The sequence below is a fragment of the Desmodus rotundus genome, chromosome 10 (genome assembly GCF_022682495.2).
Source record: "Desmodus rotundus isolate HL8 chromosome 10, HLdesRot8A.1, whole genome shotgun sequence".
NCBI classification, from domain to species: Eukaryota; Metazoa; Chordata; class Mammalia; order Chiroptera; family Phyllostomidae; genus Desmodus; species Desmodus rotundus.
This window is the reverse complement of record NC_071396.1, coordinates 6,440,687-6,464,673: the sequence shown is the minus strand read 5'-3', so window position 1 is coordinate 6,464,673 and position 23,987 is coordinate 6,440,687. Positions and strand designations below refer to the sequence as shown.

At 42.4% G+C, this 23,987-nt stretch overlaps 1 protein-coding gene across 1 annotated transcript in view; it reads left to right on the top strand.

Moving 5' to 3' along the window:
* The window catches only part of USH2A (usherin), a 499,855-nt gene that overhangs the window by 203,633 nt on the left and 272,235 nt on the right, over positions 1–23,987 (top strand). Inside the window, exons 26-30 of the mRNA XM_053912470.1 lie at positions 180–310; positions 2,758–3,031; positions 7,559–7,762; positions 7,885–7,965; positions 10,510–10,707. Coding sequence (XP_053768445.1) covers positions 180–310; positions 2,758–3,031; positions 7,559–7,762; positions 7,885–7,965; positions 10,510–10,707 — 888 coding nt within the window. The remainder of the gene's footprint in view (positions 1–179; positions 311–2,757; positions 3,032–7,558; positions 7,763–7,884; positions 7,966–10,509; positions 10,708–23,987) is intronic.

Sequence of the window (23,987 nt, the reverse complement as noted above, 5' to 3'; positions counted from 1 at the left end):
GTATGCCAACTTCATTCTGTCACTTCTGTTCAATTACAAGGGAGTTTTCTTAACATTGAACTGCATCTTCTTTTGTGAGGGATGTACACAAGGGCAGTACCTGTCCTAGGGGTGTCTTATGGCATATGTACCGTGCTAGGTTTCCACATGCTCATATGTACGTACTCCTTTCTTTAAAGGGTTCCTGGAACTTTATCCGTACATGTTTCATGGCGGACTGGACTTTGAGATTTCCTTTGCCTTCCGAACAGACCAGTTGAATGGATTGCTTCTTTTCATTTACAACAAAGACGGACCTGATTTTCTTGCTGTATGTTAATTTAATTAAATTTACCTTACAACGTAAGATCCAACTTTAAAAAAATAAACCTGGGGTTCACATTATACTAAATTGGGGTTTCTTTTCAAATTTACTTTTGTTTTTATATTTTTCCCCCAAGTCATTTTCAGTGTTGGAGTTCTAGGAAGCATTTTATATTTTAGGGTCACAATGATTTTTTTAAATGACTATTATTACCACAACCATGAAAACTGTAATTTTAACAAAGCAGTATAAAGGATTAAAATCCAGTTTACTACAACAGTATAAAAGTACAGCGAACACCCATGAACGTAGCACCCCACCTAAGCACTAAAATGTTACCCATTTTTACATCTACCTCTCGGGTCTCTCCCAACCCACTTCCTTGTCTCCCTCCAGAGCGCATACGTCATCAGAATCTTGTGTTTATTATCCTCTGGCCTGCTTGTAGTTTGAACGCCATGCATGAATGTCTAAAAATCCTTGCTTTTGGCATTGAGAAAAATGGTATTATACTCTTTTTTTTAAATTCAGTTACAATTGTCTGCATTTTCTCCCCATCCCTCCACCCCACCCCAGCCAGTCCCACCTCCCTCCCGCACCTCTACCCTCCCCCTTGATTTTGTCCTTGTGTCCTTTATAGTAGCTCCTATAGACCCCTCTCTCCATACTCTCATTGCTACTGATTTTCCCAAATACCAGTTGCCCTGGATTTTCCTGAAATCCGCTGGCTTCTGCAAGACCATTGTCACCTTAAATGGATTTACTCTACTTTCCCTTAAAACATTGCTCTTAGCCAAAAATTCTATATTCTTTCCCTTTTTCTTTTCACTCTGTTTACACTAACTGGATGATTGTATTGATCTCATTATGAACTTTTTCCATTTTACTCGCCTGTCTTTATGTTCAGCTGCCTCAAGAAAACTTCATTCTGGGTGTCTTACAGGCATTTCGAACTCTAGGCTTAAAATTGAACCCCCCCCTTCCTGATAAAAACAATAGACAGTCTTTCTTTCTAATGCTTTGTGTATCAGGATGGTGGAAAAAACACACAGAAGCAAGAAAGATGGGGTGTCCATGAGTCCTTGACTGACTTCATTCATATAATACATTCAACTGTTTGCCAGGTCCCACTGGGTAGCTTTGAAAACTCACCACTTAATTGAATTTTCAATATTATCATTATTATCATCCTTAGTTTAATCTCTCTTATCATCCCCCCCAAATTATACTGATTCCCTAATAGTTTTCTTTTTTTTCAATTCCAGTCCAGCTTTTATTTCCAGTATACACTTCTTACGACTGGGTGGGTGAACTGTTAGCTAAGATAATGGTGGAAAGAATATGAGTGAACATTTTTTCTTTATCACTCAAATTCTTCTAAAATCTTGCTTCTTCACACCTGGCAGGACTTTTCCTACCCACCCCCCTTCTATGCATCCTCTGTCTTCTCTCACTTGGGACCTTTTTCTGAACCTAATGGACCTGTGTAAGTCTCCATGCCTTTGGATGGTATCCTGCTTGGGCATCGGTTAATCCCCTGCTTGGATGGTCCTCCAGGGACTCCCATACTTGTACTTTAAACCTTCCCCACCTCCCAGGGGGCTCCCGCATTGCACCCTGTGACAGTGCTGCTTAGCATGCTTGCCTTTGCTGTTAAACATCTTTATCTGCTCTTCCTTATTTGTTTCACTACACATGACTGATCTCAAATTTTTAAGTATCCTGTGGCCACTGATTTGACCAAATAAAAACACAGTAAAGATAATCATCATGTACCATTTTGAAGGAAAACATATTGGAGGCATTTCTTTTATCATGAAAATTTGGGCAAAATATGTTTGGATTAGGAAATGGCATCGTAATCTAAAAGGAAACACAAAGCAGCAATTATGTCAGAGATTTAGAATATTAAAGCTGAAATAGTGAATCAGAATACATCTTAAAAATTTGCAGTTGAGTTCACCAACCAGTTAAAGGAAGCTTAATCAAGCTTGACATTTCATTTTCTTACTGTTTTGTCATATTGCCCCCCCCACACACAAATTAAGTTGATATATGAAGTAGTATTTGCTCATTTTCTAAAATCTCAATAATACCAGTTCAAACTGTTCCGTTGTCTTTAGTCACTTATGCTAGGGTTTAAGCTTTATGTTTTTACCTCCCCACCCCCCCAGAAAAAAAGGTCCTGCCTACATCATATTGTATGATATCATATAATCATTACTGAGTATACATTTTTTTGACTCTACAAAATTCTTCATGGCAGTTATAAGCTTGCAAAGTACCTCATTGTATGTTACTCCAGTTTGGCTTAGAACAAAGTGGAATATTCTTAGAGTGCTTTCAGGGAAATTTCTTGCTTTTCTTCAAGAATCTGACCTTCTGCTTGCTCCCAAACTGCCACTCTGCAGTCTCTTTATATCTCTGTTTTCTCTTGTTAATATGAAATGCAGGTGGAACTGAAGAGTGGACTCCTGAGCCTGAGGTTAAACGCCGGTCTTACTTTTACCCGCCTGGACCTGTGGCTGGGGCTGTCCTACTGTGATGGAAAGTGGAATAAAGTACTTCTGAAGAAGGCAGGCCCTGTTGTCTCAGCCAGCGTGAATGAACTGACGGAGCGTGTGTCAGAGTCCAGAGCCCAGCCCCTGACTGTGAACTCCCCGGTCTACGTGGGAGGAGCCCCATCATGGCTGCAGGGCTCTTACAAACACCTCACTTTGGAACCAGGTAAATGCCCCCTGGAGGAATCCCCAAACCATGTTAGTCCTGGTCTTAATCAGGTTTTGGTGGCTCTGTGTTTCAAAATACAGCAAAAGAGTCAGGCTACAAGCAACATCCACCCACCCCTTTGTTGCAGAATTTTAAGTTCTTAAAAAAAAAAAAAGATTACAGACCACTTCTTCAAATAGTTTTGTACGTTGCCTTTAAGCTTGCGCCTTCATACATAATCAATATATTTACAAATGCTTTGCCTATTTATAGTCAATAGATTTATTATAACATGTCTTCAGAAAACAGGATTTTAAATAATATGTAATATATTGGTCCTTGTCATGTGTTTGCACAGAAAACACATGTGATTCTGGTTCTTTTGAATACTGATCACTGTATTTACAGACTAAAAGATTAGGTTGGTGTGCACAACGAGGAAAACTGGCATTCAGTCCACTAGGGCTATTTTTCTGACATAAATGCTACTTGTCTCTATGCATTTCAAAGGTGCTCTCACATAGCAAGGCACGCGAAAAGGTGGGTTGAGCTGAATTTCAAAGTTCTTGTGAAAAATCTCTCATTGATTCTTAATAACCATGAAGGAAACGTTCACGAGTGTGTGAGTTATAACAAAGCAAGTATTTAACCCATATCGTGGTTAAACCCATAACACAATCAGAGGAAAAAATAACTCATGTCATGCATAGTATTTAACTCATATAATGAGCGAGCCCCATTAGAGAGACTACTCATTTTAGCAGGCTGACCGTGACTGAGTGCATTCTGTGTGCCAGGCATGGTTCTGAGAGCTTTTACGAGTAGGAGGGGGCTCTTCCTAACAAGCCTATGAGTGAGTTGTTGTTATTTGTAGCCCCATTTTACAGGTGAGAGACCTGAAGGGCAGGAAGGAAAGTCATTTGCCCAAGGTCACATGGCTGGTAGCAGATAAAGAATAAGCCCATTGGACAGGCTTCCTGGTGTCAAAGTCCACTTTCTCGTAAGAAGTGTTCTCTCTCTGTGCATGGGCCAATGCTCCTTCTCTCTAAAGTGGGGGGCCAGCTTGGGACCCAGCACGCTCCCATGTAGAAAATGTTCTCTACATATTTCAAAATCTATGCACTGTGAATGGTTAAAACTTCCACGAAGCAGTTTTTGCCTATTTGGGGAGTACATAAAGATTTAAATGCCTCTGAATGGAAAATATATGGCAAGCCCTCAGAAGACTTGTAGAAGAGTACGGGTAAGGAGTTAATGAATATCTGAGGTGGGAGACAGTAATGACATTTCCAAGGCACTTAACATGTAGCAGAAGCTGGAAATATTGCGTCCATATAAAGGCTTCTCCTGATGTTCAGGTTTCAGAGGTTAGAAAGAGCTTGAAAACCCTTTATATGAGCAAGATTCCTTGGCCTTATTTACAGCTAGGAAAAAAACTCCCTGCCTGTCAAGCGTTATGCATTCCAACTCCCATCGCCAGGGTGGCCCTAGAGGCGTGGCCTAAACTGTAGTAGTATAATGCTAGAAGTTTAAAACATCAACATCGACCCAAGGGGAAGAATTTAATCTGCACTGTGACTAAATCCGTAATACTGGAAGATATTTTATTTATGGGTAATACTAAATTTTTATCATTGCACTGTCAGCCACATCAGTGGTTCTCAAACCGCTGATAAAAATATGAAGTGTAGTCACTGGGACATAGGAAGAACTCAATACAATTAGCTGATATTATTATTATTATTATTATTATCATCCAAGATATATTGGAATTCCCTGGAAATGTTATTAAAATGCATATTTTATGACAGTGTCCCCTACAATTCGAGCTCAGATGCATTGAGTGATAGTAATCTTTGTAAGTAACTACATGTTTTATGTGGAGATCAGGAAAATATTCACTATATGGAGGTGCTGCATACATGAAGTATTTAAATTGTAATTCAGATTAATCATGTTCACGTGCTGTATTTTTTAGTCCATTAACAACAGTCTTAAAAATATTCCTATGCTTCTCAATTAGCACCTCTTTTCAGAGGCTCTATTTTGTTAGGACTCTTTTTTCCCCCTTTATCCATTAATGTTGTCATGTTTCTTTGAATCAAATGCAAATTAATGTTTCTCTGTGTTTTGGAAATGCTGGCTGACATACTTTGCTGAAGATATACCACCTCAGATCCCAGGCAGGTAGCTTAGAACTATCACGTGGGACTGTCCCTGACCTCTAGGTTGGGAGTGCCTGGGTGTGGCACATGGTAGCCTCAGGTTCCATTCTGTGGAGGGGCAGGAGTGGAGGCGGAAGCAGCCTTCCTACCAGGGCAAGAGCCTGCGGTTGGGCAGCTTCCCCCAGAAGGACCCCTGGCTGAATCGTCAACCTGGAGCTCTGGGCCACCTTTTAGTTACTTGGAGGCCTCAGGGTGGGGTAGTAGTGGAAGCCTTTGTTTGTTTGTTTGTTTTTGATTCCCACAGAGGCAGGGAAACATGGAAAGGAGGAGTCTACTCTCCTCCCGCAAACAGGTCCTCTCCCCGCTTCTTGTCCTCACAAGCCATTCAAATACGGAAGGAAGTCAGGGGGCATTCCTGGGGGGAGTGTTTCCCAGGGCACAGATTTGAAAGACCATCACAAATTCATTCTCAAGGCTCTGCCCCAAGGGGGTCCAGTGAGACCCACACTGATGCTCAGGTGCCTTCCCCAGTGAGGTCTGTGAGCAGAGCGCCACTTCCCTACGAGGACTAGACTTTGCAGGCTTCCTGCTGGGACTCTGGACCATTTTCTTTATCAATGTAGGGAGGGAAGACTCTGCCAGTGTCCTTCCCCATATTGAAAACTCCATCCTGTAGGTTAATCTTTAAGACTTTTTTCTTAAAATTTTAAAAAATGTGCTGAAATCAACAGACTTTACCATATTAGCTAATTTTCAACATGCAGCTCTGTGGCATCAAGCACACTCGCATTGCTGTGCAATCAGCTCCAGAATTCTTCCCATCTTGCAAATCGAAACTCCTTGCCCCTTAACCAGTAGTGGGACGTTTCCTATAACACATCTCAGTGCTTGCCAAAGCCGCCTTTCCTCTGCTGACGTCTCATGGGCAGGGAAACCCGACAGGCTGCAGAGAAGTTAGGGGATTCATCTCCGGGCCATCAGAAGATTACTGGTGGAGAAATTAGAATTCTTAGCTCTTGAATTGTCAAGCAGATGCTTTTTTGTTGAGCTGCATTCCTTTCAATTCAGTTCACCCAACTTACTGAGTGTCTACTGTGTGTCCAAGATAGAACAGCAGTATTGATCGCTCGGACCTAAAAGAGGGTGGATAATAATAGCAAAGGCATTTAAAAGGGAAGAGGCTGCCACTCAATGCGTTTGGAGCCATAATAAGACATCATATAAATGCTGAAGAGAATGATATGGTCGTTGTTACTCTTACCTTCTTTTACTGTTCAGCATTTGTTTGACGGTTTATTTCCACTTTCTGTGGAGGTGCTTTAGTCTTGAAAAGAGCTCATCACGTGCTTGGGGCCTTTTGAACTTGACAGTGCTTTGTTCAGAATGGGCGTGCGTGTGTGTGCGACAGCGACCTCAGAGGCAGTCTGCCCATTTCTTCTTTTACCTCTTAGAGTAGGTTTCTGAGCAGAGGGCTGCCAGACCTCATGAAGCTGACCTCTGTTTGTACAGACTAGCATGGGATTCAAAGCCACCGCCAGTCCCTGGCTGGCTGCCCCCACGGTTTCCCCAATGCATTTCCTCCGTGTTCTGTGTTCGAGTTCATAAACTCGCACTGCACCATGGCCGTGCTAGAGTCAGCCATGCAGATGACACATTCAGGGAAACCTTGGGTGTTGCCGTTGCTGCACCTGGTCCCTGTCTTGCTAACATAAACCCAAAACTTGTACCACCGTGTATATCCTCGGTTCTGGGATGCCATGAAAACGCTCGAGCCCAGCCGCAGCATCTCTGTCTGCAGATATAACTGGGATTCTGTGGCTCCAGAACGATTGTTACTGAACTCCTTGCAATATCCCAGGATTCTAGAGTGTTTTGAAACTCTATTCTCCCTCCTGTTAACATGCATAATATCCTCTAAGGGTATCCCCCCCCCCAAAGATCTTGTTGAATAATTATGCTACTTCAAATATTTATTTTTTGGCCCATAACCCCTGACTTTTACAGGGAACTTCATTTGTTAGAATTGTGGGGTATGTGGATACCCCCTGCCATAACGTGGAATTGCCTAAATTTTATTTCAGTGTCATATAGACAATGAGAAAAATGTGCATAACAAACACTTTCAGTTGAATAGAAGTCAGTTGAATTACACTTATCAGCTTATGTATTTTTTCAAAATAACATTATTTCCTTGAGATAACTTTGCCTGATAAAAAGCAAGAGGAGACATCAAGGAGTTTGCAAAGGACACTTGCAAGTTTAAAAATTGTTACCTAAAGCACCCCCCCCACCCATGAAAACATGCCGCAGAGGACAAAAGTGATAGATAATGAATGACCCCAGCCCTCCATGTGATGCCGACCTCTCTCACCTTTGCCAGGTTTCGGTGGCTGCATGAAGGACGTTGCGTTTGCACGGGGTGCGGTCGTGCACTTGGCGTCCGTGTCCAGCGGTGCTGTCGGAGTCAATCTGGACGGGTGCCTGTCAAGTGACAGTGAAGTTAACTGCAGGGGAAATGACTCCATCCTTGTGTACCGGGGAAGAGAGCAGAGCGTTCGCGAGCACGGTCTCCAGCCTTTCACAGGTAACGTGGAGGTGCCCGGGGTGGATTGTTACACACCTCCTCCGCGTCCCCTCCTCCCTCCTGCCAGCCCACCCCTCGTCTACCTGACTAATGTTACTTTATCCTCCTCCTTTCCACTTAAGAATACCTGTATCGAGTGATAGCCTCACACGAAGGCGGTTCCGTCTATAGCGATTGGAGTCGGGGACGAACCACAGGAACAGGTAAGTATTCTTATCTGCAAATGTGTATGTGCCACATCCATGTTTGTGCATGTGAAGATGGTCGCCCTGAAGCAAGGAGTGTGTTTGCAGGCTTGTGACAGACGCACCTGCTGATGGCTCAAATTGATGCTTTTGATTTTTCAAGGACTTAATAAGTACCAGGCCAGGCCTGATTCTTTCCTCTGAGGATGCAGAAAGAAGATGCATGTTGTCTTAGGGATTTAACGGGCCTGTGTCTGCAGGAAGCTGGCCAAGGACAGGAACCCTTCATGGACTTGCAGAGGCTTCCAGGAAGCTGCAGTCGGGATCACCGTTAAGTGGGGGCAGCGGCCTCTAGCCTCCCTGTTGCAGAAGGTGCACGACACCTGTGCCCTGGTCAGAAGCACGTGTCTTCTGTCCCCTCATGACACGTGTGTGCCATGGTGTTGACTTTAGGGTCTTAGAAGGACTCTCCCGGGATAGAAATTGACAATTCATGTAATTTTTTTTGCATTAGCAGGGAGACAACTAGGAGCTAGATAGAATACATGAGATCTCATCGCAGACAACTGATTTATAAATGCGTTGAGCTTCTGACAGTGACCAAAACATCCTTTTATAGAATGTCATCACAGGAATGCATTCATCACAAAAAGTTTGGTGACTCAGTACCCTTCTACCCTTTTGGGTCAAATATCTGTCAGAAAGGCAAATCCATTTCCATATGATTGCCACTTAAATCTCTTAACGTTTATCCTTAGCAAGTTACAATTTATCTAAAGATACGTTTTTCACTAACATATTCTTTCCTACTTTTTATCAACAATGGGTTACTAACCCAGGCATCTTTTGCAGAATCTTGTTCATGTAAAATATAATTAAATACCAAGATGAGCTACTAAGAATAATTTTCGAAGATCCCTGCCGTACAGATTTTCCAGAACAGGACAGCTCGACACTTTTCCAGGATAATTTAAATTATCATCTCTTTGTAGGCAAGACAATGAATTGAATATTCTCTTAAAATCTTACTCAACTTCAGCGCTAGGAGAAAGCTCTGATATAAACTATGCATTTGCTACCGGAATGTCCTCTGGCTCTATTTCACACTCCTCTACCTTATTAACAAATACACTATAAAGCCTGCTTTCAGCCTAATTCAGTAAACAGTTATTTAGAAAGAGCATTGCTTACATAGCTGAACAGTCTCCATTGTGAGGGCCACTGAGAAAGCCTGCAAAGAGAACACTGAATTTATAGCAATGATCTGACCACAAAAACTTATGCCATAAATTCATATTTACAATCTGACCACAACACCAAGCAGCTACATGCTCCCGGGGGTTGCAGAATAATTGCGCTATTTAATTATTTTTGAGTCAGTTTTGCTCTGTCCCCTATGAGAAGACCATCTGTTAGCCCGTCCTGTACTCTGCCCTGCACCACATTTCAGAACTAATAAAATCAGCATCGCTGCCGCTGTCCCTGTGCTGGCAGCTCCACTGTGCGGTTCGTGTGCTGTCTGTGGGCACCTGTGGTGTTTCACCTGCAAAGACACTGGCTCTCCTCCTCTGGGCTTCCTCTCGCCATCCTTTGTGCTCCCTTCGCTTCCCTGGATGCTGTCCTGTTTCACCGGTCTGAACAGTAAAGTCTGACCAGGAGGATAGCTGATGTGGGAAGGCCGGGGCCACGTCCTCCGATGCCAGGGCTCCAGAGTCCGTGAGCGGTCAGAGCAGGTCTCTCATCCATCATCCTGCCACGGGCTTCCTGGGGCGTTTTCTCAGTGTCCCCATGCAGTCAGCTGTGATGAAGTTTTTCCTGACCAGCCCTGTGGAAGCACGTAATAAGTAGTTAAAGGTATGGATTGTTAAAATTAGGGGGCACAGCTTGGCAGTGAGGTTTTGCAGTTGCTTTCAACTTCCTCATTTCTTGTTGGTGTTTTGTGATACTCTGAAGAAAATGTCCCCGAAAATGATTGTGTCAAACCTCGGGAGGACAAGCTTCTGTAACCCAGGAATGCACTTTGTGATGTATCTGTATATCGTATCTGATAGAATTCTGATATTTTTAAATATGGAAACAGTTGCATTTGGACAATGAGATCAGACGTTCAAGTACAATACCATCCTATTTGTGATATTTTTTGGGCTAACATGTTGAAGATATAAAAGTGTCAAACTACTATGTATAATAACACTCTAATTATCTTGCTTCGAAGGGGTCTATCCTTACATCGTTTAAACTTGTTATCTGCCCACCATCCACCTCCTGCTTTATGAGAGATATTTAAACCATGTCAGCTATGTTAAATATTTGGGGGAAACCTGGATTAGCCTCCAAAGAACGTTATGTCGATGGAGTTTTGATGGTTTTGAAATATTGCTTAAACCAAATGGCTAAAGATGTGCAGTCATATTAAATCAATGCTGAAAAGTTACAACTCTAATAAATTGTATTTATGCTAATGGTTGAGTCTGATTTACTGCGGCCATTAAAAGTGAAGAATGAGGCCATAGTCTTCTCAGCACGGCCATTTCCTCTATTTTCTCTTTCACCCTCTCGCAGCTCCGCAAAGCGTGCTGCCTCCCTCCAGAGTCCTCAGCATCAACGGACGCAGCGTGGAAGTGACCTGGGATGAACCCGTCGTGGTGAGAGGTGTGATTGAGAAGTACCTCCTGAGAGCCTACCAGGAGGGTGGCAGCCCCCACCCACCCCGCACGCCTGCTGCCACGTCGGAGCTTGTCAATACCAGCACCCGCACAGGTAAAAAGCTGATGCCTTATGGAAGTAAATCTTACTAATGTTCTGTTTGTGTGATTTTCAGTAAAACCAGTCTTCAAGATTTTTCCCCACAAGCCCATTCATTATTCATCTATTTTTGCCTGATTAAAAACAGGACCCATCTAATGAGATGGGAGCTTGTACCCGCCTAGGATGAAAAGAAGAATTCTGTAATATCATGGTTTCTATGCATAGCTTCATTACAAGATTGGTATTCTCTTTTTCTCTAAAGGATTAGTTCACAGGTGTTTATAACCCTTCAAAGTCTCTAGACATCTTTTAGCGATCCTATATGCATATTCGCCACCAGCTTCCCTAGTTCACCACACAAAAGTTTACTCCTTGGGACTGGCCCGAGTTCACCGCACCGTGATTTATTGTAAAATTGTTAATTAAACCTAATTACGTCCAGGTAGAGGAGTGTCAGCACCAGCAGTTTGACGGGCACACCAGTGAAGAATCAATTTCTCAGGGTGGCATTCTGTGCCCACCCATTGGAGTGAATTAGACTCACGCACATACCACACACGTCCCGAAGGCAAATTCGAGCGTGCAGTTTACAGCTTCCAGAAATGTGAAAGCACCTTTGGGTGAAGGGTCAAATTGAAGCCTTTGTCCAAACAAGCAAAATGCATCAAAAAATCTGATAGGGGAAAAAAACAGTTTTTGCTCTGTCAAAGAATTTTATGACTTGAAAAATCATATGGCTTTTAAAATAGCCTTAATTGTCTTTCTGGCGTATCTATTGGTCCAACCGCTCCAGCCCTTCCTTCCTTTTCTAGACTCTTGACACTCTACAGCTCAAAAACATCAAAAGTGTTTTTCTTTTAAACTCATATCTTTGTTTTTATTTTAACGTCCTGATAGAAACCCACCCTGACATCATCCACAGTTTGACGTTGCCCAGTCTGCAAGTTGTAGCTGAGTGAGCTGGTGAAAACAAAAACAAAAACAGATTATCACTAAAAATTCTCAGTCTACATTTTCCAAATGAGCCCTCAGTAATGACACAAATCCCACCCCATTTTTACCATAAGCTTCTTCTTATTAAATATTTCATATTTCCCAAACTACCTAAATGCTAACCTACCTTCCTCTTCCCACTCGGGGGATATTTGCATTCGATCCTCTCACATACCAGAAAGAAACCGAATCTACCACGTGGGATGTCTGTCAGTTTCTTACAACCAAGCGTGTGCAGTAATTGTACTTTTCTGACTGATCAGGTGGTTATTAGGGTTTAAATGAATTAATACATGTTAAAACATTTAAAATGGTTTTCAGCATGTAATAGGCATTTGCCTTCACCGTTATTTTCATTTTTATTTTTTACTTTTCTCTTTTTCTGTTCCTGCTTTTTACAGAGCTTTCCTTATTGTATCAAAAATAAAATCTTCAAAAGTCCTCTGGTGCCAACTCTTGGGCCTCTTCCGGTTTGCTCTCTTCCCTGTAGTGGTTCACGGTTGTGAAATAACTAGAGAAGGACATACGTAGAAGGTAACTGTAAAGATTCTACAGAATTCTAGTGTTGTCAGGTGGACTTTCATTGAACAGAATCAGGATATTTTTTGCGGGGCAGGCATGAGTTGAGAGGCACCAAAGCCAGCTCGAATAATTCTCCAAAGTCAGAGACTTTCACAGTAAACAGAAAGGAATACTGGAGAGTGAGAGAGGAGGGGTGAGAAGGTAGAGAGCCCAACAGTGGGATCTGGTGGAGATGTGAGGGGTGTGGGGAATGCAAGGTGGTGGCTGCTTTCCCAGGTGGTTGAGTTGACCAGGAACCAAGGGAGGGAAATGGGGAAGTTGAAGTCGTTCATGGGCAGTTTTGCTCTTGATATTGAAAGTAATGCTCCTTCAGCACTTCTATGGTTACTTTTGTTGAGATTGTAATGTGTAAATGTGGTTGTTAGAGTGGAAGTTATTTGGTTTTTGTTTGTTTTATTTTTTTCAAGGAAACGATGATACTGGATGCACAGGCAATTTAGTTTTATTGGTTCACATGGGGTTCTTTGCCTGTTAAGTTCAGAAATATATCAAAATTTGTTTGGCTTTTTTTCTCTGTTACATAGCAACTCTTTCATCTTCAGATTTGGGTCTCTTTTGGCTTAGAAATGTCAATGTTTTTTATAGGATCATTACTTCCGGTGAGCAATAACACTTTTCCGTATTGTCTATTTCTTCCCAGTTTGTTTTTATTTTAGTAGTCCAGAACACAGCTTGTAGAGTCAAATCAGTCTCGGTTTAAATTTCAGCTTTGTCACTTGTCAGCTGTATGATCTCAGACAAGTTTAAAAACACAGATAAAAAACAACTTACCTGAATAAAATATTTTGCTCATAAATAGGCACATAGTAAATGTCCAACAAATTAATTATCTTTATACTATTTGGTCTCTGAATTCTAGATTATTGCTTCACAATTGTTTCCCTTTCATTTTTCTGAGTTGTGCACTGTTGAAGCTCCTCTTTGAGCCTTGGAAGATCATTTAAAGACTTTTTCCTATGTCAGTCTTTTATATAATTTGCATTTGTTCCTCACCTCATCCAGCTTGTTTTGATTGCTGCCTCCCTCTCGGTATTCTCAGTTTTCATCTTTTTTGTTTGACATGCACCTTCTCCCTCTTGTTCAATGGACTCCAAGATTTTTTTAGATCTTATGCCTAGTGGGAAACTGATGATTTTTAAACGTACAGGTTTCCTAAATTAAACCCTCCCCAGAGCATGAGAATGTTCTCTAATTTGAATGTGTTCTCTTCTTCCTTTTGGAGTTACAGATGTTTTCCCTCGAGCTAAATGCTCCCCAGAGCCCTCCGTGCAGCTAAATGCAGCCTCACCCCTACCTGTAGTTCAGTTGTCTTATCCCTAAACTTGTCTTCAGACTGGGGTTTGCTCAAGAAAATTAAATCATTTTCAAATTATTTCACTGGACACCTAGTTGTCAATAAAAACCTTCCCTGGAATTATGATGGGGGTCAGCAGGTTCATTTGCACCTTCTTTCCTCCTGGTATTTCCAAAAGGAACGGTGCTGAGACCTCAAGGCCATTTTTGACTCAGGTTCAGATCCTGTTCGCCTCGGACTCCCCTGCAAGTGTTCATTTGTCTTTGTGTTGTGTTTTTCCATGTATTTATAAACCTTTGGTCAGTACACTGGGATTCCTATAAGGTACTAGTTCCCAGCCATGCTGCACGCTAAGCTCCCAGGGGCTTTCAGAAATACTGGTTCCTCAGCAACACCTGCAGATGGGCCTGGACTGGGTGTGGGCATTTAGGGTTGTTTTGGTTTTTTTTTCAGTGTGAAGCCAGCATTGGGAAACCCTGGCAAAGAGTGACATCTGACCAGTGATCAACTCTCTATTTTACCCAGAAATTCTTATACCAGCCTCCACCCCTCAATGGAAACTTGAAAATGTAGGACCAACAGCATTCACTGTCTATGGAAAAATGCTAAAATAGTGAAAATATATAGAGATAATGAGCAAAGGAAAACTATAGACAATGAAAATAAGTGAAATGATTATTGGGAAGAAGTAATACATGATGGTCACACTTACAAAATGCAGAAGGCAAATGGGAAAAAATGAATATTAACTAAGGGAACTGGGAGGATAGAATAGTGAGACAGAATATTTACCACTAATGAATTTGGCTACCAGAGGATTCAGTGAGGGAAATCCCAGTAGCATGGAGAGTCCAAGGGTTAATAGCCCCACTCAAGAGCAAATGGGCCCCTGTGGGCCACGGCGTCCGGGCACGGTGCCCTGGGGAGGCCAGGGTTCAGAGCAGGCAGTTCTGGCAAGTTCATTTCCTCAGCTGCAGCCCCAGGGTAGGAAGGCCTGCAGTTACCATCCCAGTGTATCTTCAGGCTTCCTGCAAAGGGCTCCAATTAACTGCATGGCCTTGGCTGATTCTCCCTCCAGCCCTGTTAACGTGCAGAGCTGCCACCCAGAGAGATGGTCCTGGCCTTCCCCTGGCAACCCAGGGCCGCTCGCAAAGGGACTTGACGATTGGATGTGAGATTCTACCAAGAATTTGCACATATACAATATTTTTTTCTTAAGGTATTTAAACATGTAAACTTTTCATCATAATTTATAGTGCCAGGGATGTAATTGTTACAAAGACAATATTTTCTCAATTTTTTTTTATTGCATTACATTGAACTGAAGACTAGGGAGTTATGTTCCTTTCTCAAATGGAATAATAGATGGTAATAATAGTTATTATTCCCCATGGTTTAGCAGAATAACCAACAATAATCTTTCAGATGACCCAAATAAATCTAAATTTATATAGAAAGAGATATTTTAATTTATAATACAGCTTTTGCTGTGAAAACTGGCTCAGTTTTCATATACATTAGTTGCTCATCTACTGGAAGCAAATGGGTTACATACTGAAAAATGTCTCTCATTTTTCTCTCTCTTCCACAGCTAGTGGTAGTAATTAGTGATTCTCAACTATATGGATCATAAGGTGATTCCTGAGTTACTTAAAAATGCCGATTCTTGGGCTCCACAGACAAGATCCTGCACATTTGGCCCGGGAGAGGAAATCTGCCTATTACCAGTATTCTAGCTGGTCCCCCTGCAGAGGGCCCATGGACCACACACTGCAAAATGCTGGGAGGAGAGGAAGGGCCAGCTGAGAGGGACCTGTTTTCCCTGGTGGGCCTGATTTATCCCTGCTTTGTCTGTTCTTGCCCCTTGTTCCTATTGCAGGAGCTCTGGGAGCCGAAGTAGGACAGTGAAGACAGAGGTCTGTAAGTAGGGCCTCTGCTGTTAGGGGTAGTTCTTCTGGAAGATGCCACTGTTTCAGGCCACTGCTGAAAGCAATCGTTTTGTCATTGTTGCTGTTTTCTTTTTTTTTTTTCTATTGTGCTAAAGTGCACATAAGAAAATCTGCTTTTATACTACCCAAATATAGTCCAGATGCTCTTACTAACATTATATTATGTAAAGTATTAAATTTTTATGCAGGGAAAATAGTATAGATGAGTTTTTCATTTTTAATTAATTTCTGCCGAGAGACTGAGAACCCAAAATAACAGTGACTTAAGGAAGATTTAAGTTTTTCTCTCTCTGGTCATAGCTATTCAGTTAGTCAATGTTGGGGGGACATGCTCACAGGGCCAGAGACACATACCTTTCATCTTTTTGTTATGCCACACCTACGGACGAGGCTTCTGCCTCATGGTCCAAAGTGGCTGCTGGAGCTCAGCCATTCAGTCTGGATTCCATCTAGCAGAAAGAAGGAATAGTTGAGGAAAGATATGCACATTCACTTTAAAGACATATTTCAGGAGTTATTCCTTCAATTCTGGTTACAATCTATGTTCAGAACTTAGCCACATGTCTATACCTCACTGCAGGAAATTCTGGGAAATGTCCTTACTCAAAGTAGCCATTTGCCCAGCTTAAAAAAATATATCTTTTTACTTTACTGTGGAGGAAGAGGAGAATATATTGTATAAAATAGGGTACTTAGTGGTCTCTGGCACAATAGGCAAACATCAGAAGTAAATTTTAAAAATTCATTTTGATAGTATTAAAAAATGACTTGAAGTCTGCCATTTTTATAGTACTTCATAAATTAATATTACATATTTGTAGTTTATTGCAAACTCTTTCTTTAAATGTAAATCTTGAAAAAAATTGGTCTGAAAAATTCACAGGACAAAAATATAGCCTATGACATAAATAATAAAAATAGAAATGATGTAATGTTCCTGCTTAGCTAATGTAGAAGAATTTCATTAGGTAATGCAGTGTTGATGAGTTAATAGCTTTGTCTAACTCTCCTGCATACATAATGTGCCTGAGCTACTTTTACATTGTGAAATCTTCAGATAGAGATTTTTACGAGTTATTTGTTTTACTATGTGCAGTAATAACTTGCAGTGAAGAATGTAGATGTCTTTTTGGAAACATTTTGTACCAAAATGATGGTAATACATGTGTATAAATATACACATATAGTGGTCATCAGCTGGGCATGTCTGTACCGCTGAAGTATTTGATATAAATACTTCACGGTTACCATTCAGATTTGATTTTTAAAAAAGGAACAATCACTTCAAAGTGTCTGTTTTCTAACTTTTCTGACCTTTTAATATTTGTATTGTATTTGGAACTACTCAAAAATGTTGTATATTGATAGGTAAAAGTCCAGTGTTACAATCAACAACACACACACTGATGCAGATAGCATTTCTTGTGGATCGGTTGTTTTTGTAAGGGAGTATGATAGGCATGCATGCTTGCTCATTTTGAGATAAACATGCTACTTTCAGTTTGCACATAGCAGGTTTTAGTAATAAATTGGGGTCTTTTAACTCATTTTAAGGTATTTTAAATGAAGTACATGCCATAAAAAAAGCATGCTGTTATTTTTAGTAATGTTTCTTTAACCAGTCCTTTTCCTTCTTGGGGAACTGGGGCTTTGGTCAGTGGCAAGGCCAGCACCCTTGGAGTCAGGAGACAGGTCAGCTTCCTCTTCTGTGCCAGGGGTCAGGTCCCTCAGCAGTAGGGGCGGCTCATTGTCTTCCCTGTCCTCCTGGCTCCTCGCCTGCCTCCTCGCTCAGTTGAGTCTAGTCTTTTCTTGGAGAGTTCTAGTGACTTCCGAGTCAGCCCTTGGAGTCAGAGAGTTGACAGGAGTGGGTCCTTCACACCTATTGTGAAATTAGAATGACAATGACAGAGACTCTGTGGTTCCTTCCACAAAGGCATGGATGGAAAGTATGAGGTTGGATGTCAGGAGAATCTTGCAAGTGCTTTGAGGTCAATTAAAATCATTGTTTAAATCATTCTTTAAGAGTGGGATTAGAGCCTATGTTATAGAAAGAAAATAGCGGAGTAAGAAAATTTTTTTCCCTATTTTTAAGCAGCGGAATCTGCTTAGTCTTTGATCCAAGGTACATCATTTGCCTCACTCCTTACTAGAATTTTTAAAGGTCAGAATGTCCACCTGAAGGAAATTAAGTGTAAAAAAAAAATAATGTTTTTAGAGCTTTCAAAAGATTGCCTTAGGTTTGAGGTACGTGTGTTTAGAGTTCCACCTTTTGCTAAAAATGAAAATTGACTCTTGTTTTCTAAATATTAGGGATCCCTATTTTCATTTAAAATATTACCAGAAACATAAAAAAAACCCAACACCACCTTCCTGGGCTACTAAGTACCAGAGGAGAGTTATCCTGGATATGTTTCTGCTAGACCGTTAAATTTTCATCCATATTTAACAAATGTCATTATTCAGTTTCATGGGGTCACCGTGTCAAAATGTCTGTGTTAGAACTTTAATTTATTTTCCGAGGTTCCTTTAAGTGGGCAGAAAGCAGGGCGTGTCGGGTGGTTGATTTACTCTCTTTAATCCACATCCTGGATTGGTTTGCAACTCAGAACTTATCCTGAGATGCACACTTAAAAATTAGAATTTGTCAGTGCTGCCACAGAATCCGGAGCCACAAAGGGCTCCTTCTCTTCTGCCTCCCTCCCCTGGCCGGTTTTCTTTTCAAGAGTGGGTTCTCCTGTCATGTCCCCAGGTAGCTGTGGCAGCTCTGCCTGTGTGGTACCCTTCACCAGATGGCCCTCTTAATAAATGCCTGCGCCTGCCCACGTCACCGTCTTGATCCAAATGTGAGATGCCAGCAAATAAATAAGACCATTGTACTCTGATGAGTTCTCTGGAGATGGAGCAAAGCCCTGGGGAGAGGAAGCTAGAAGCAGCTTTTCTGTTTACTGTGACTGCTGCTAATTACGACTGGCCAGTAGGTAGAAGACACTGTTTAGATAGAATAAAATGTAAAGGAAAGACAGACAGAGAGAGAGAGAGAGGAAGGGAGGGAGAACACAGAGTCTCCGTCTTGTGGCAGATGCCTTTGATGATGCGAAAACACTCTTGGACCGTTAGAGTTCATTTGAAATACTATGCGTGATCTCTGCGAGCCTGCCCTGGACTCTGGACCCGGGGTAGGCGACTGCTGCGTGCGGGGGTTTCACCGCCAGACTCAAAGTGCAGCGGAAAGTGAGTGGGTAATGAGAGCAGAGCAGCCAGTTCTTTAATTGAATTAAAAGCTAGGTGACATCAAAGCAGACACCTGTCCAATTACAGGCAGGCCAAGGTGTTTACCGTTGCTGCGCAAGCGATTCGAAGATGACAGAAATCTTTCCGCCCACAGATTAACATAATGAAGGAGAACAGATTACAGTGGATGCCGGCCAAACACCTAGCCTGGCAGCTGGGGGTGGGGTGGGGGAGGGGGGTGGAGCCTGCTCAAGTGTGTCAGCAGAAGCAGAGACCCTGCCTCTGCTCCAACTCTGTTTGGTGTTTTGAAAGCTGCCATTTTGCTCTGTGTCGTGGGCTGGCGGTCCAGGCAGAGCATGTATAGAAGTCTGCATGTAATCAGAGGAGTTGATCGTGAAATTTCAGCATCGGAGCTAGTCACGCTGTTGTTCCCTGCCTCTCTCTGCACCCTGGTTTCTGTTACAGGCCCGAGAGCCCCCACAGCTGGTGCCAGCTCCACCGTGATTCTCTCTTAGGTTAGTTGGGCTGCCTCCAATTATTAAAATTTCTCTTCAGGTCCTTTGAAACTTGAGGTGAGAGCAAAGAGGGGAAAATGTTGGAAGTAATCATCTTATTGGTCCAAAGAATCAATGTCGGTACTTTGCTAGCTCCCTGGAGAAGGTAGGGTATGAGGGGTTCTTTTGTAGTGAGGGAGACAGCTGAGGAAAGGTAAGAGGGTGAAAAGTCTTCATTTTGGGATCAAACATCAAGTGTACACTCTTGGTGAATGACCATAATAGCTGCTAGAAGATAGGGCAAATAAAGATGTAAAATGACATACCCTTTGTATTCAGGGAGTTCAGCCCAAGTCATTGTAGAGGGCTTTAAAATTGCAAGGTTCTCCAGGATAAGGCTCTAAACTTCCTCCCATGATGTGTCCCCACCCTTTAAATCAGATCCCTGCCCCTCTTTCAGCTTGGGCTCTCTGCACCCACCAAGGCCCACAGGGCTGCAATTCGAAGGGAATATGCTTAACTTTCCTTCAAACTCCCTTGGTGTGGCATGTCAGGATTTCTCAATGTTAAGCATTAATGCAAAATGCATTATCGCTTAGCCCTGAGAGTTCTGGTCGTGCTGGTGCCGATGATGCTAATCCGGGGACCAAAGCTGCTGTGTTTCATGGGTTCTAACACTTTTAAAACATCAATAATGCCTCCTCTATGCTTATTGAATGTTTCCTCAGCTCTCCCTCTTCCATTATCAGAAGGGGCTGGTAGGTTTCCTGACAGGGTTGGGGCCATTTTCTCTTCGCAGAGCCTGGTGACTGAAAGGGCATTGGAGAGTTCATCGGGCCTGCCTAGAGGTAGGGACAGCCTCAGGTTCAAGGGGAAAAGTCTCCCCTGTGATGTGTCCCAAAAAGATTTATGTCCAAGCCAGTCTTTAAAGTTCTCACTGTTAGGATGTACTTCTTTATTACAAACACCCCAAGTGCCGTAAAGGGAGACCACCCCACATTCTCTTACTGGGTTTTCTGTGTACACAGAACATTGCCATATTTTTCTATCTATAATTCCCTTATTAATATGTCACACTATATATTTTTCAGTATTTTGGGATAGCTACTAAAATATTTGTTTCAATGGTTATCCCCTTTTTCTCTTTGTATTTTTTTAAAGATTTTATTTTTAGTTTTAGAGAGAGGGGAATGGAGGGAGAAAGAGAGGGAGAGAAACTTCAATGTGTGATTGCTTCTCACACGCCCCCTACTGGGGACCTGGCCCACAACCCAGGTATGTGCCCTGTCTGGGAATTGAACCAGCAACCCTTTGGTTCACAGGCTGACACCCAATCCACTGAGACACACCAGAGAGGGCTCTTTGTCTTTACTTAAGTGTAGATCTCTTACCATCTTGGACTGGAGAGTTGGATTTTATAAATGCCTTGCTTCCATGAATATTTGCAGGCATTCTGCTTTATGTATTAATCTATGTATTGCTATTATCCTTATGTTCCTTCTAGTTCTGATATTTTCTTAGAGTAGAAACCTTCTTGAGATCACTTATGTTCCAAGGCACCCTTCCCAGAGGCACATAGAAGAAAAATTGATAAATACTTTTTGATGATGACATATTACCATACTAGGACTGCTTTTTTTCCGGGAGAGTATATAATGTAAGTGTGATTCTGACACTTAATGCAAGGCCAGCGGGTCGATCACTCAACGATCTCTAGGCACCTGTCCAAGAAGGGCTACCTTACTTACTCTTGGAGAAGATATTCATGCGCTTCCTTTGGCAGTTGCAGAACTTTTATGAGCATCAACTTTAACCCATCCTGGTCAATTTCCCATACCAGGAAACCAAAGAGATAATCCACATGTCCCCAACCATGGGATGACTTTGTCACTTTTCTGACTGAGTGAAGATCGTTTGTTTAGTTGACTAGCTCCTTCTCTCAACCCATCTGTTCACTGGAACCTGACAACAGAGAAAATACTCTATCATTACACTACTCCTCTTACTGAAACAGATCAAACTAACCTGTGTTTAGGGAGGGTTATTCCAGTGCTTTGATGAACCTTGGCTCTGACACAACCTTATGAGTAGGATCTCTGCTGGAAATAAGGAAAAAATTGCTGCCTCAGCAAGTACTACACATTTTGGAAAGAGTGTGTTACCAACTACCCAAAACGTTCCTCCTGGGATTCAAAGTTGGCAAGAACCAAAACATCAGCTTCCTCCTTTATTTTTTTTCCCTATTTTGCAGCTTTCATGTCTCAGCATGTGTTATTGTTTCACGTGCCTTGAAATAAGAAATGCGAGTGCTTTGATAAATGGTCTGAAAGATGATCTATCAATAGTTCCTCTCAGGAAATTTCTTGAAGAACTTCAGGACTTTTCCACAAAATACTATTTGGTAAACTCCACCAAAGCACAAAGCTGAGGGGAGCCAGTTTGACGAAAGGAGCATAGCCTGTGTTTAAAGGTCCTTTCAGGGCAAAAATCATAGTTAGCAAAGAATTCACGATGCACGTAGATACACAGTGACTCCTTCAGTGAAGGCAGGAAAGCGTAAATAAAACACCGAAGACCATTCAGTGAATGAGAGCCCAGTATCTGGTTTGGTGTGGTCCTTCTTAAAGTCTGCGATAATACTGTTCTTGCTAAGTCCAACAGTGCACTTCAGCTGTTAGTTGTGAGGGGGGGGAGGGGACATCTCAGGATAAGGTATTTTGTGGAGCCAGTTTTCAAAATTTCAAAATGATGAACTGCTTTTGTATGGTTTCTCAATGATAATATTACGCATCATCATACGAAAAATTTCAGAGCCCTGACCTGTATGCAAACACTGTGTCTTTCTGGACACAGTCTTTCTGGGTTTCAACTAAGTCATGCCCATGGATGATGCAAAGCGATGTTTTTCACATGCAGCACACACATTAAGTGAGGACCAAAGGAAACTAGTGTCATATGCCAACACCGTTTTTTGCTCTCTGTAGGACCCTTCCATTCTCTGTGGGCTGATTTATTTCCTGTCTGGATGGCATTACACAATGCAGACATGCATGTTGTCTTATTCAAACCCTTGCTGTACATTTCTACTTGGCAATAGGAAAGATCTGACAAATGTCAAAGATTTTCAAGAGTAAAATGCCTAGAATCTGCCTTACCTTTGTTTTGAGCCTGGAGTGTTGGGATCACAATGGAGGCATTAAGACATGGAAAGACAGTGTTGATGAAAGAGTTTAGGATGTCGGATCTGGATTGTGTGTTGAGAGTGAAATGCTCTTGATTCTTAGAGTGGGACACCAGGTAGGACACATGGCCTGCAGGGTGAAGTGTGGCACCAGAGCTTTGGGGAGAGATGAGAAGTCTGTTGCTGTCATGAGATCATTGAGAGGTGAGGCTTGATAAGCTAATAAAGGCAAGTGTTTAAAGAGGCCGGAAGACCCAATCTTGTAGAAGAGAAGCTATTTAAATAACTGTGAGAGGAAGATGGGGGAGTCTGTCAGGTCAGTGAAAGAAAGAAGATCTCAGCACTTCAGAAGAACAAGTCCGGAAATCGGACGTGGAGGGAGGCAAAGTCTGGTAGAGGAGGAAGAGGATTGAGGAAGAGTTACGGGATCTAGCATGTACAGTATTTAGGAGTACAGGACAGGCAGAAACCTGGCTGCGACACAAACACAGCCTGGACTGACATGAATCCGTGCCAGACTTCTCCGTGTCGGGCACATCATATTCCTGAACTGATTCTTCTTGACGGTGGCACGTGGAGGGAAACAGGATTTTATCCTCATCTCACGGATGACGCCTGTGGGGCCTCTTCATTAAGCTAGGTACTTTACTCCCTGTTTACAGGTAAGGACACTAAGTCACAGGGGTCTGCACCCCTTGCCTGGTCCCGGGGGACAAATCAGTAGCAGAGTTGGCATGTGAGCCCAGCCAGCCTGGCCTGAGCACCCATGTTTTTATCAACTTCTTCGCCACCCTGTGGGGAGGGTACATGGGTAATGATGCAAATTTTCATTTAAGAGGTGTGGTGGGAGGAAAAATGAAAGAAACTGGGCTCGAGATGTGGGGTACAGTCTTGGAGATTCGAGAGGAAATGGCAATGTCAGTGGCAGGGATGAGGGAAAGCAGAAGGTCACAGCATGAGGGGATTTTGAAATTAGAGACCACTGAACTTGGCCTGAGAGGGACACACGTGCTTGCGTATTAGTTCGTTGGCTTGCTGTCATCCTTGGCCATCAGCTAAGACCAAGCTGCCAAGGGCAGCAGAGAGAGGATTTGGTACCCAGAGGGGCCCTTGGGGAGCTGCTGAAAGGAAGACATGGCAACACCAGGGACGGGGGTCAGAGAGCTGCGATGCCAAAGCAAACGATAGCCATGGTCTTTGCGTCATCCTGTGTCTTTGCTTTTAATTTGTAAAATTACCCCTTGGGAAGGGAGGCTAGGGAAACATGCATGTTAAAATGTGTCTATGAATGATGCAAGCTGTTACCACTATTAACACATTAAAACAATAGCATTCTCCAGGCCACTGAAGGCTACTCCACGAAGGGATACCATGGGTGGGGCCATTTTTATATAAGAATGATGACAATCTTTGTGGTTAGTATTAAAGACGGCTCTGGAAACCTTCTGCAGTGAACAACACTGGTGGATAAATATAGGAATTATGTTTCTGATACTTCTTTAATGCCCAGGATTAACTAAATAAGGAGCTTCTGCCTTGATTGTGAAGACCAGTAAACAAAATATGTT